Source organism: Diospyros lotus, chromosome 11, assembly GCF_014633365.1.
Source record: "Diospyros lotus cultivar Yz01 chromosome 11, ASM1463336v1, whole genome shotgun sequence".
Classification (NCBI taxonomy): Eukaryota; Viridiplantae; Streptophyta; class Magnoliopsida; order Ericales; family Ebenaceae; genus Diospyros; species Diospyros lotus.
Window position 1 is genome coordinate 304,046 of NC_068348.1, and position 12,944 is coordinate 316,989.

General features: G+C 34.8%; 1 protein-coding gene across 1 annotated transcript; it reads left to right on the top strand.

Moving 5' to 3' along the window:
• The first annotated feature begins 2,644 nt into the window (after positions 1-2,644).
• Positions 2,645-10,622, top strand: LOC127813209 (homeobox protein HD1). Its single transcript, XM_052354054.1, has 5 exons — positions 2,645-3,649; positions 3,786-3,906; positions 9,720-9,913; positions 10,005-10,136; positions 10,234-10,622. Exons 1-5 carry the CDS (start codon positions 3,329-3,331, stop codon positions 10,372-10,374), a joined length of 909 nt encoding a protein of 302 aa, XP_052210014.1. The 5' UTR covers positions 2,645-3,328; the 3' UTR covers positions 10,375-10,622.
• The last annotated feature ends 2,322 nt before the right edge of the window (positions 10,623-12,944 follow it).

Consider the following 12,944-nt stretch of genomic DNA (forward strand, 5'->3'; position numbering starts at 1 on the left):
CTAGTACTGTCGCCATGCTAAAACCCTCTTCCTCATCTTATCTTCTCTTATTTATCATTTTCTTCTCTCTAACCTTCCCAACCTAGCACTGATAGAATGAGCTAGAATAGTGGCAAAATCCTTTTCTTCTCTTCGACCTTCATTGCTCATTGCCATCGACTAGTTGTCTTTCTTTTCTCATATTCCTCTTTTTCTTTTCGACATTCGCCACCTACTGTTATTGATAAGTTTTGCTGATAATTGTCATTCGACAAGTTTCACTAGTTGTTGTGGTGTCAAAACCATCTTCATTTCTTTTCTTTTTTTCTTTTCCTTTTCCTCTTTTCTTCCTATCTTCTTCTTCTATTTGACCTTTGCCACCTACCATTGTTCCAGCTCTCTTCCTTTGAAACCCTCTTCTAGCTTCATCACATGTAATAAGAAACACAAACACCTTCTAAAACCCACAAAAGAGGATGGCCAAAATGACACGTTTTGGTAGTTCAAATTGCAAATTTAAATATAGTCCAGACTAAATTTACCTATTCCCAATTACAATTCAAACAACATTAATTTCAATTGTACACTGAAATACAAGTAAATTACAATGCTAGTACAAAATAGCAATACGAAAAACACAATATATATTGCAAATTTTGACAAATAAATTGTAGTTCACTAGGATCTTCAATATCTTCATACTATGCTTAATTTCGTCAAATGGATACTTTTAGATAAATAACTAGATAAAATAAAGAAAGAAAATTAATATCTTTACCTACTAATAAAAGAATATTTTATTGTATATATATAAACTATATTAGGCTAGGAGACTTTGCCTCCACCAACTTGATATCTTAAATGTAGCATTTTTTAGTACCCAAACCCTCCTTAGAAGGGAAGAGTTTTAAAGGGTATCCTCAAGGTCTAGTATCCCTTATCATCTCACCAACTTGGTATCTTAAATGTAACATTTTGTTTAATATCATGGTCTAACTAAAAATTTAATTCGAGTTCAAAATGGTCCATTAACCCGTTTAAAACATACAAATTTTCTCTAGAATTATACATGCTAAATTTAAATTTAATTTTATATCTCTATAATTTAAACTGTGCATATTTTTGTTACTTAATTGTGAAAAATAAGCGAAATTAAATAACATAGTAAAAATTTAGTGCTAAATCATCCAATATTTTTTAAAAATAAAAGATTAGGTCAAGTTTAATACTTAGACTTTTAAAAATCGAGCAATTTAGTAAAATTATTACTTTAGCTCAAGGTGACTAAGGTTTATTGATGAGTGATATTGAGTTATCATAATTTTAGAATTTTAAATATTCAACTAACCTATATAAAGAAATAGATACTGAATTATAAATTAGTGTAAAATAGAGAGAGGGGGGGGGTGGAAATTAGCCTTTTGGCAATGATATATATATATATATGTTTTCTTTCGGTTTTTGTTCATACCTCATCAAATGGAAGCTAAACCTCTCTATCTACACTGCACAAATGTTTTTTAAAAATAATTTGATATATTAATTTGATTCAATTCTAATTCTAATTATAAAAAGGGACTCAATAATTGATCCCAACTTCCTAATTGAGACCCAAAATTTAAAGAGGAAAAAAAAAAGAAAAGAAAAGAAAAGAAAACTTTGGAGCATCCGAACACTGCACATTCCCAAGGCAGAGGCATATTTAGGAGCACATTTTGCATGAGAAAGAAAAGAATTGTAAAAAGCAAGCGCGGACACGGTAGCACGGTCCTTTGATCAACCTTCCCGTTTCCATTAGTTGGATCATCCATCGTGCGGTCAATATCATTCCATTCATCAAATGCGGATATTTATTTTTTTCCTTATTGAATAATAATGCACCGTATTGCGGGGGTGAGTGAGTGAGTGGGTGATGTCGTTAATATAAAACTTAGAAAAGCACTAACCAATCACCAGCCAGCCAGCCAGCCAAATCAAAAAGTAGCCACCAACAGTGACAGCTCAACCCTCCCCCTCGCCCTACTTTCTTTTTTAAGTCCACATAACATTAATCCAACTGCTTCTGCTTCTACTTCTGCTTGCCTTCTGGCTTTGGGCGCCCAATTTCGGGGACATTACACTTCCCCCCCCGCCCCCCTTCTTTTTGTCCAATTTACACTTTCTACCCGAATCTCTCTGGGATTGATTGTACTTCATTTCTTAATTTGTATTTCACACTAGCTATCCGCCCCTCCCTTCTTCCAACAAACTTAACAGTGATGTTTGATACATATTGAAGAAAACCCTCGAGTTTAGATTAGGGGTTATTAATTGTTGTGATTGAAAAAAAAAAAGAAAAAATTAGGTCGAGTTTCATTAGGAGGTGCTCCACTTGATGAAAACAGTACTGGAGGTGGAGGGTGCCTAAATCAAATGGGGGTGGGGGTGGGGGGCGTTGGGGTGTTTAAACTTTAGACAAAACAAGTTGTGATTTAATTAAAATTAGTTGTGAAGTAATTAGAAAGTGATAGGACGAAGATTGGTACCACCTAATCCCAACCCACAAACAAAATTGCTTTCTGTTAGGTTAAAGGTTTAAGCATAGCCATCAAAAATTATTAAATTAAAATGATAGCCTGAATAGATATATATTTATAAAAATAACACCAAAAATATAATGGAAGCAAGCAAAATTGTCAGGCCATAGACAGACGCAGCTTTATCTGTGATCTCTTCTTCACCTGACCCCCTCCCCTCCCTCTCTCTCTCCATTCCATGGGCTCTCTCTCTCTCTCTCTACCAACTCTTTCTTCAAGGACTCAGAATCAACACAGTAGCTCTTGCTCTTCTAAATAATACTTGAATTTCTGCTCTCTTTCTCTCTGCCATATCATATCTGTTCGAGGTCTGCCTGCCTGCCTGCCTTCACACTTGTATTCGTCTTTCTTTTTCTCTGTGTATGCAAAAATCTGCAACTTCACGGAAGAGTTGCAGAAAGTTTTGTGTCTCAGATCCCAATATAGGGAGGGCTTCCTCCTCTCTCTTCCATCAATACCAAGAAAACTGCCCACTTTCTCTTTCTCTTTCTCTTTTTCTTTTTCCTTTTTCTTTTATTCTCTCTCTAACATTAGTACTCTCTCTCTCTCTACACCTGCATACCAAAGTGACTTCGCCAGAGTTTAATCACTTCCCAAGTATAAAACAAACAGCCTCTCTTCTCTCTCTCTCTCTTTGGTCCTCAAAAAGCTCATCAGAAGCCTCTACTCTTCCGTTTGTCCTTTTGTTTTTCTACATATATACATGCCCTTTTGTTTACTTGCATGGTCTCTTGTGCTGCATACCCTTACTGATTCCCTTTGATTATTGAAAAATGCAAGAACAACAAGGGCTTGCCATGATGGGTACCGGTGGCGGCGGGATTGGGATTGCTGGCTTAGCCGCAGATATTTCCATGTCGGTTTCGGCCGGCGAGCAGCACCAGCAGCAGCTGATCAAGGCGGAAATCGCCACCCACCCTCTGTATGAGCAGCTTCTTGCCGCCCACGTAGCCTGCCTCCGCGTGGCTACGCCGATCGATCAGCTGCCGCTCATCGACGCTCAGCTCTCGCAGTCCCACAACCTTCTCAGGTCTTACGCCTCCCAACAACACCCTCTCTCACCCCACGAGAGGCAAGAGCTTGACAACTTCCTGGTATCCTTACCCGCTTCTTTATTTGTTTTGTCCAATACCCATTTTGCCTCTAAACCTAATTAATTTAATTTGTTGTTTCTTGCTTTGTTTGTTTCTCAAATTATTTGTATTCTTTACGTACATATTTTCTCCACAGACACAGTATTTGCTCGTTTTGTGCTCTTTCAAAGAGCAGCTCCAGCAGCATGTCAGAGTCCATGCTGTTGAAGCTGTCATGGCCTGCCGTGAAATTGAGCAGAACCTACAAGCTCTCACTGGTACCCCTCCTCTCCCTCTCCCTCCCTCTCTCTCTCTCTCTATATGTATGTAGTTCATTTCTGGTTGGGCGATTAGATATATGGTCGTCAAAGGAAATATCTTGTTTTCTCATTCTTTGGTGTGTCTGTGTTGATGCATTTGGTAATCACTGGGAACCAGGCAAAGTAACAGAAAAACAAATATATTTATAATTTTTGTACCCGAAAATGCATGATCAGCATTACAATTTATCAGTGGTGATTTTGTATTCCTTCAAATTTGATATAAAATTTTGTGGGAATTGAGGTTGCAGGAGGGTTGCGTTGTGACAGTACGATTGGTGGGTAAAGAGGGACACCTACTTTAAGAAAACAATTAGTTTATAAGGTGGGAGGGGGTGGGTGGGTTGGTTGGTTGGTTGATGACTAACTAATGAAGGGAACAAAAGAGTGAGGAACAATGCCAACTGTTGAAGAAACAATGGGGGTATATTATTGACATCGGAATATTATCTTGGTTTCTAGAACATTTGTAATATTGTGATTGATTGCTTTTTTGTTAATTTGCAAGGGCAAGTGCATGATCCTTATTTGATGGCTTTTGAGTGTTGCAAATTGTACAACATGCAAGAAAGCTTTAGAGACTCAAAATTTAACTAATCATATGATATTTAACAAGTATGATATCTTCTGTCACATGGCTATTATAATTAGAAGTGGTGGGTTCATTGCCTCAAGTCAAGTGTTATTATATATTTCCTTTCATTAATGTACCTACATCAATGATTCTGAATGGAGTTCTTCTGCCTACCCCTACCAAACAGGAATCATATCCACACGCACACACATACATAAATACATGTACATACATGAGTACTGACTCTTAATTTGTAATTGATTTTAGAGATGGTTACTATGCCTACCATTTAATCGCTTAGAAAGAATTTGATCAATTAAATACTTTAAATCCTTAATCATGCTTGGACTTTCATCCCAAGTCCATTTTTATTATTAAGTTGGAATATTTCTATTGAAATTCTTATGAACTTAATTACCCATTTATGTTTGGAAAATGTCAGGCAGTTATGATTGTTATGAAATTGGATCGAATACAAACCACAATCAAACCAATCAATCACACACGAACACAGAATTTTACGTAAAAAACTCAAATTAGGAAAAATTACGGATAAAAAGAACAAAATATCACTAACCAAAAATTGGTAATACAAAAGTGATATAGTTGTAACTAATTCTAGAACATTGAACACTTATTTATAGACTTGAAATGTACGTATACAAGAAACCATATCCTGATTAGAAGATGATTCATGAGAATATTCCTGATTAGAAGATGATTCATGAGAATATTCCTTCAAATGAGATAAATCTCACATAAAATCGAATTTGACAACATCATAATCATAGTCAAATTCGAAATCATAATCACAATCAAATTAGGAGTTCCAATTTCAGTCAAATTTGAATTTCAGGTTACAATTATAACAATGATCTATATATACAAGCGGAAGAAATATTCTTTTAGAAAGATATGTATAGTGTCATTTTAGTGTTTCTAAACTGTAATACTGAAATAGATATTTCCAATATAATATCATTTTGAAGCATTACGGACTTTACAGTTTCCAATGAAAATTTCAATTAGAAACTCATAGCTGTGTTTGATGCATGCATGAATCTTGTCAAGGTAAGGAGCCATTACTTGTTTCATCTAGGTTGAAATTAGTAAGGGATTTTGCTAACTACTATTTTTAGAACGATTTATTTAATACAATTTGTTGTTAGTAATAGTAAACATCTATACATATACATCAATATATATATATATATATATATATACATAAAAGGGAAAAATGCTCAAGGAATTAAGCAACATAAATCATGCATATAAGGTAGGAGTTTGAGTTTGCTTGTAAATTAGGAGGTTGCCCTTGAAACATCCATATGCAGTAGGAGTTCTAAGTTTGCTCGTATTCTACTGAAGAAACCACTCTTGTGCACCGGCGATATGTGGGCAACTATGATTCTAAAGTATGAGATATGTGTTTGACACTGTTTCCAAAATTAATTTTGTGTAATTTTTGAACTATATTTCTGGTTAGAAAATTTTAAGTCTTCACATACATGAGAGATATAAATCCCATTTCCTCTCTAAACCCCATCATTTCTAGAAAATAGATAGCAACACTTTATCTAAAAATATTACATAATAACCTATTGTTTTGAGTTGTCACACTCTGTCCGGTTACCCAGATCTATCTTTTCTCCGTACATATTTAAGAATCCCAACTTAACTGCGTCCATATAAGGTAGTGATGTGCTCATCTCTCCAGTTTGGATCAACATGAGTACGATTTTCCCTCACTTGTATTTATATGGATTATGGAGTCAACATGTGGTGTACTTCTCTAATAGTTGCAGTTTAACCTTAGAATTAAAATGATTTCACATTCATCTCTGGGACTCCCTGGCAATGTCAGCAAATGTTTTGTTTCATGTGAAATGTATTCTACAAACTAGCAAGCATACATTTCTTTTCTGCAAGAATGAGACTTTTTTATTCTTTTATAGATTTTTATTTTTATTCATTGATCTCATATCCAACTAAAATTAATGTAAAACACATTTTCCTTATTTTATTTGAAGTGTCAAGTGTTCGATCTGGATGCTTTACAAATTTAGAAGAGTTACCCACTCCCTCCACGAAACTTAATTAAAAAAAAAAAGATATTTAAAAAGCATTCAAAGAGTATTCTTGCATGATATATCCTAAATTTCTACCCTGAATCAAACTAATATTTTTCGGAAGCGTGTGCGGTTAGGGATAGACATTGGACTCACAAAACTTGATGTTTTATAGGACTTGGATAGATGTGTAACAAAGTTTTCGTCTGATTATGGTTACAATTAGATTGGATGGTTACTTCATCCAAAGTCTGCCATAAGTGGTTTGAGTTTGGACTTCTGAATAAGAAAAGAAAGACCTCAACAACCGATCATAACTACCCTTTCCTTTAAATTGTAGCAATAATATTACTGTGAATACATTTATTGGACTATATGCGTGGGTTTGCATTTTGATTCTCTAGAGAAGCTTGGAATGCTATTTAAGATTTAAGCCTATAGGTAAGTATTAGAACAAAAATTACAGCTAGAGCCTACAAAAGAGAGAGAGAGAAAACAAAGATAGGCTAAGACAGACAAAGAAAATAGAATCAGCAAAGCCAAACAACCGAATAAACCATCGAGTAGCCTAGCACAAGACTTCAATTAAATATGGATTGTAATGTAGATATTAGCCATAATTCTTTAATTTGTAGGCTCTATAATTTATCCAAAGCCTACGGTAGAACAAAGACCATTCTCTATAATTTTGGATCTATTAATGACGAACTTATTAAGAAGAAAAAAACAAATTAAGATGCCAACTAGAGCCTCAAATGACCAGCTCAAAATCAATACCTTTATTGGCTCTTCACCGAAGAAAATGCACCATCGCTGTCCTCATCAACTTTCAACTATCAAAAGCCCCGAATCGGGGAGCTGAGCAGTACCCAAAACCAAATGAGAAAAAAACTAGAAAAAATCGCCCCTATTCTAGTTTATAAAGCATAAAAGTTAAAGATATCAATTACTCAAGGACATAGGAAAGAAAGTGCTATGCCATGTTAAAATCTAATAGTTCTCTAACCCTCTACGCTTCATATAAATGTGTCTTATTAATTTTATGTATCTTTTTTTTCTGCTAGAAAGTACATTACGGTCATGGTCAAACAAGAACAATAAGTACAAGTAATGACCTCCACAGACCAAATATGCTGAGAGGCCAAACTAACAAACAGAAATCATGAACAACTAAGGCCTCTAACCAACAAAGCGCCCAAGAAACCATTGTGACCTGGGAGGATTTGGAATCAACAAGCATGGGCAAAGAGTCATCGCATGTCAAGCGGGCTTACTGAATTATTTTTAATTAAAGTCCTAAAGATAAGGAGAAAAATGACCCAAAAGGTGCCTCAGGTGGTGCCATAATTATCAAAGGCGCATCTAGGCGCGAGGCATGGCTCTATGCGCCTCATCACCGTTGAGGTGCAGTGTCATGCTTGAGGTTGCCTAGGCGCACGAGGTGCATTCCTTGTATATATAAGTGTAATAAAATCCTTTTCTTGTTCATTTATCATCTTAGATCTTATTTCTTCTTAATTTGATTGCATATTCTTGTATAGTAGTGAGAGGCAAATCTAACAAAATAAATTGGAGGTTTGCCTGATCTCTCATTCCCGGGGATCATTTGATAGTGATGTTTTCTCACTAGAGAACTACTTATATATGTGTTCTATTTCATTTTTGTTTCTTTCTTCTAATTCCTTTTACAACTTAGAAGAAATTAATTTTATCTTGTAACTGTTTTGTTTCTGTGTGTAACTCTATTTTTTTTTTCTTTTTTCTAATTTTGTTGCAATTTAGAATAAACAATTGCTAAGAAACAAATGTTTTCATTCGGTGATCTACTATTTTTTTTTCCTCTCATCTAATTTCTTTTGCAATTTAAAAGAAACTAATTGGTTTTTTAACTTTTTATGTTAATTATGTGTTCTATTGTAATTTTTTTTCTTTCTTTTAATTGCAAAACTGTAATTGTTTTTTTTTTTGTGTGTTTGCTATAAATTTTTCTTTTCTCTAATCTCTTTTGCAAAAGAAACTAATTATTATTTTTTTTTGTAATAATATTAGTTGTTGTTTTAGGGTGGTTAGTTGTCATTTATGATTTTTTGAATTTACATCTACCTCCTTTTAGGTATTTTATAAGCATTTTGAATAAGAAAAATGCTACTTGTACTCCTTAGGCTATACTGTAGGCAACAAAAAAAACAGCTCAAATGACAAAAATACCCTCGCGCAATTTACAAAATTGCAAAATCCCCTTGTTCTTCCTCTCTCTCCCCTCACCCAACGATGCCATGGCCGTCTCCCCTCTCCTCTCTCTTCCCTTCCCATGGCTGCCTCTATCAACTACCCGTCGCTGCCATCCTATCACCGCCTTTGCCTCGTCGATTGCGACAACATCCTTAGCGGCAGTCGGTGCATGAGAGATAAGGTGATGAGGCGAAGGCGGCGACAAGATGGCGCCGGCAACGGGCGGTTGATAGAGGCGGCCATGGGAAGGGGGAAGAGAGGAGAGAAGAGGTGGCCATGGCGTTGATGGGTGAGGTGAAATAAATTTGCAGAGAGAAGAGAAGTATTTCTGTCATTTTGATGTGTGTGTGTAACCCAAGGAGTACAAGTAGCATGGTTGTTTTGAATAAATATGTCTAATGTGCCTAAAGCTCTTGTTTTGCCTTGTGCCTCGCACTAGGCCCCAAGCGCTAAACTACCATGCAAAAATGTGAGGGTTGTTAGCACTTGTTTACAATTGAATGCTTCTCAAATTCTTAATGCAGATTCATTAGTCAAACAAATTGGAATCAAGTTACAAGTTGAAGAAAAAAAAACTACATTAAAGAAAACAACAGTGTAATGCAAACAATGTAATATTTTTTTTATTAGTCCTTGCTCTGTTAAAATTTTTAATATAAGAACTTCGAAAAGTTGTAAAGTTTGTACTTGGGTATGAATATAGTTTCGAAGATATATGTTTGAAGTTAGAACTTCTTTGCTAATTGAATATGAATTATTTTCATGTAATGATTTCGAAAAGGTACGTACACTGGCCAGATAGTACTGTGTTCTGGTCATGCATTTGTTTTTCTGGCTTTCCATCAGACTGGTGGGTTCACTAGACGGTAACATGCATATGTGTATATATTTTGCAGGAGTTACTCTGGGTGAAGGAACGGGTGCTACAATGTCAGATGATGAGGATGAGCTGCAGATGGATTTCTCCCTAGATCAAACAGGTCTTGACGGCGGCCATGACATGATGGGCTTCGGTCCGCTTCTTCCAACAGAATCCGAGAGGTCTTTAATGGAGAGAGTTCGACAAGAATTAAAGATTGAGCTCAAGCAGGTAATTACTTTTATTATAAATTGAGAAATCAAGGGTGATGGGTGCCTAGCTAGGCTAGCTATATAATCCAACTTGGCTTTCCCGTTTGCAGGGATTCAGGTCAAGGATTGAAGATGTGAGGGAGGAAATACTAAGAAAAAGGAGAGCTGGGAAATTGCCGGGCGACACCACTTCAGTGCTCAAAAATTGGTGGCAGCAGCATGCTAAGTGGCCTTATCCAACTGTGAGTTTTTTCATTTAATTTTGTTTTGTGAGTCCGCAGATAGAGATCTGCCATGATATGGATGGATGGATGCTAATGCTAATGCTAATGAATGCAGGAAGATGACAAGGCAAAGCTGGTGGAAGAGACAGGCCTGCAGCTGAAGCAAATCAACAACTGGTTTATTAACCAAAGGAAGCGAAACTGGCACAACAACTCCCAGTCGGTCACCGCTCTCAAGTCCAAGCGCAAAAGGTAGGGAGCAAAGCAGAGCAGAGGAGAGCACCCACAGCAGCTAATGTGAAGATGAATGGCAATTGGCATATATACTTGTGAGGTTTGTAGAATGGAAACTAACAAAAGTTCTCTGTGTAATGCCTCTTTTATGTATTTTCTTGTGAAGCACTGTGATTGATCTTTTAACCTAAACATCCATTACACGTACCTGCACTGTAAATTTTGAACTTCAATTCCCATAATGTAAATGCAGTCCATCGTTTGCATCTTCGCCCACGACTACGTCTCTATATATTCAAATTCCCAGGACAATGATAAAGGATAAAGAGAAATTGAATATGAAGAATTGATTTTCTTACATTTCACTGAATCAAGTTACATGCTTTATACAAAATGTTTACACATTAGATCCATTATTTATGGCCTAAAATTAAGTCCTACCATGTACAAATAGCCTACTAATAGCTAACAGAATCAGTACAAAGATCATGTTGGATTCTTTCCTTTTTAACACTCCCTTCAAGTTGGAATTTCTATTGATTACATTCAACTTGCTAAGTAATGCATCAAATTGTGTTGAACTCAATGGCTTAGTGAACAAGTCTGCTAGTCGTTCACTGGTTCCAATGTATGTTGTTTTAATTACTTTTTTTGCACCTTTTCACATGCTACATGACAATCAATTTCTATATGTTTCATGCGCACATGAAAAATTGGGTTCGAATCTATCACTACAAAAAAATTGACATTTAGCGGCGATTTTTTTTGCATTTAGCCCGCTAAGTAATTTAGCGACGATTTCTAGCAAGTCAGCCGTCGCGGAGCATTTAGCGATGATTTTTAGCAACCGCTGGAATAATCGCCGCTAATTATATTTTTTGCGACAGTTTTTAAAACCGCCGCAAAATAAGTGATTTAGCAGCGATTTCTATAATATTTAGCGGCAGTTTTGAAACTACCACAAAAAATTTAAAAAAAAAAAAATTTAATTTTAGCGGCAGTTTTAAAATCGTCACAAAAATTAATAAAAAAATTAAATTTTTAATTGCTCGAGCAGGCCAGCCCGGCCTGCCCAGCCCTTGCTCGCCACGTGGCGATGCTGGAAATTAAATCTCAGTGCTTCCCCTTCCCAAGTTTCAAACCCAAGACCTCAAGTGCGCACGCGCACTCAAACCAGCTGATCTACGAAGCACCCCTTAATATATATACATATATATATATTATATACTAATATAACAATTAATTTTTAGAATTATATTTTATATTTTTTAATATATATTAAAAATATTTATTAATTGATTATTTTTTAAAAGAATAATAGAATAAATTAAAAATAAATTAATTGAGTTAAATTAAATAAATTAATTGATTAAAAATAAAAAAGAAGATTTTATATTTTTTAAAAATTATTAAAATTTATATATTAAAATTTTGTTAAATTTATTTTTATTTTTTTAAATTAATTTTTTAAAGAATTTTGTTATTAATTTAAATGCAATTTTAAATTTATTTTTAGGATTTTATATTTATTTTTATTAATTTAATTATTAATTATTTTCTTAAGCAAAATTTAATTTTGTAATGAATTTTGCGACGGTTTTTAAAAATCGTCGCAAATGTTAATTTAATTTTAATTTTGAATTATTTAATTTTTTAAAAATCATTGTAAAATTTAATTTTTTAATAAATTTTGCAGCGGTTTTTAAAAACTGTCGCAAATATTATTTTATTTTTAATTTTAAATTATTTAATTTTTTGAATTTAGCAATGGTTTCTCAAATATCGCTGTGAAATTGAATTTAGTTTTTTAATTATTTAATTATTTTTTAAATTTAATGACGATTTTTTGGAAACCGTCGCAAAATTAAATGTTTTACTAAATTTTGCGACGGTTTTATGAAACCGCCACAAAATTTTAAAAAAAACGCTGCAAAAATCATATTTTCCGCGTGATTTTGAAACCATCACAAAATACCATGTTTTGCGGCGATTTTTAAAACCGTCGCAAAAAAATTGTCGCAAAAAATCAATTTTTTTGTAGTGTATATATGTAGTAGCTTGGTTGTCACAAACTAGCTTAACTGGTTGAGTACACACATTGAAATCCTTCAATATATTTTGCAACCAAGTTACCTCATAACATGTAGTGGCCATTGAATGATATTCTGCCTCTGCACTTGAACGTGCAACTGTATTTTGTTTCTTTGTCTTCCAAGAGATTGGTGCATGTCCAAGTAGGATACAATATCCAGTCAGCGATCTTCTTGTGTCTTTACAGCGAGCCCAGTTAGCATCACAAAAAGTCTTTAGTTCTAATGGTCCTTTGGAAGGTAAAAGAATCCCTTGGCCAGGTGCTTGCTTGATGTACTGCAATACCTTGTGTGCAGTTTCAAGATGAGATTGTCTAGGCTTGTCCATGAATTGGCTTAATATGTGAACAACGTACACAAGATCTAGTCTCGTAATTGTGAGGTATATTAGCCGCCCTACAAGTCTCCGATATTGGGATGGATCATGTAATAATTCACCATTCAACTGTGTTAATGACAAGTTCTGATCATTTGGGAAATGTGAGGGTTTCGCACCGAGAAA

What these genes read in the sequence shown, in the direction of transcription:
- LOC127813209 (XM_052354054.1), top strand. Translation starts at nt 3,329, where the DNA reads ATGCAAGAACAACAAGGGCTTGCCATGATGGGTACCGGTGGCGGCGGG. An exon ending in AAGAGCTTGACAACTTCCTG is followed by an intron (nt 3,650 to 3,785) that starts GTATCCTTACCC and finishes TTTTCTCCACAG; the next exon opens with ACACAGTATTTGCTCGTTTT. An exon ending in GAACCTACAAGCTCTCACTG is followed by an intron (nt 3,907 to 9,719) that starts GTACCCCTCCTC and finishes TATATTTTGCAG; the next exon opens with GAGTTACTCTGGGTGAAGGA.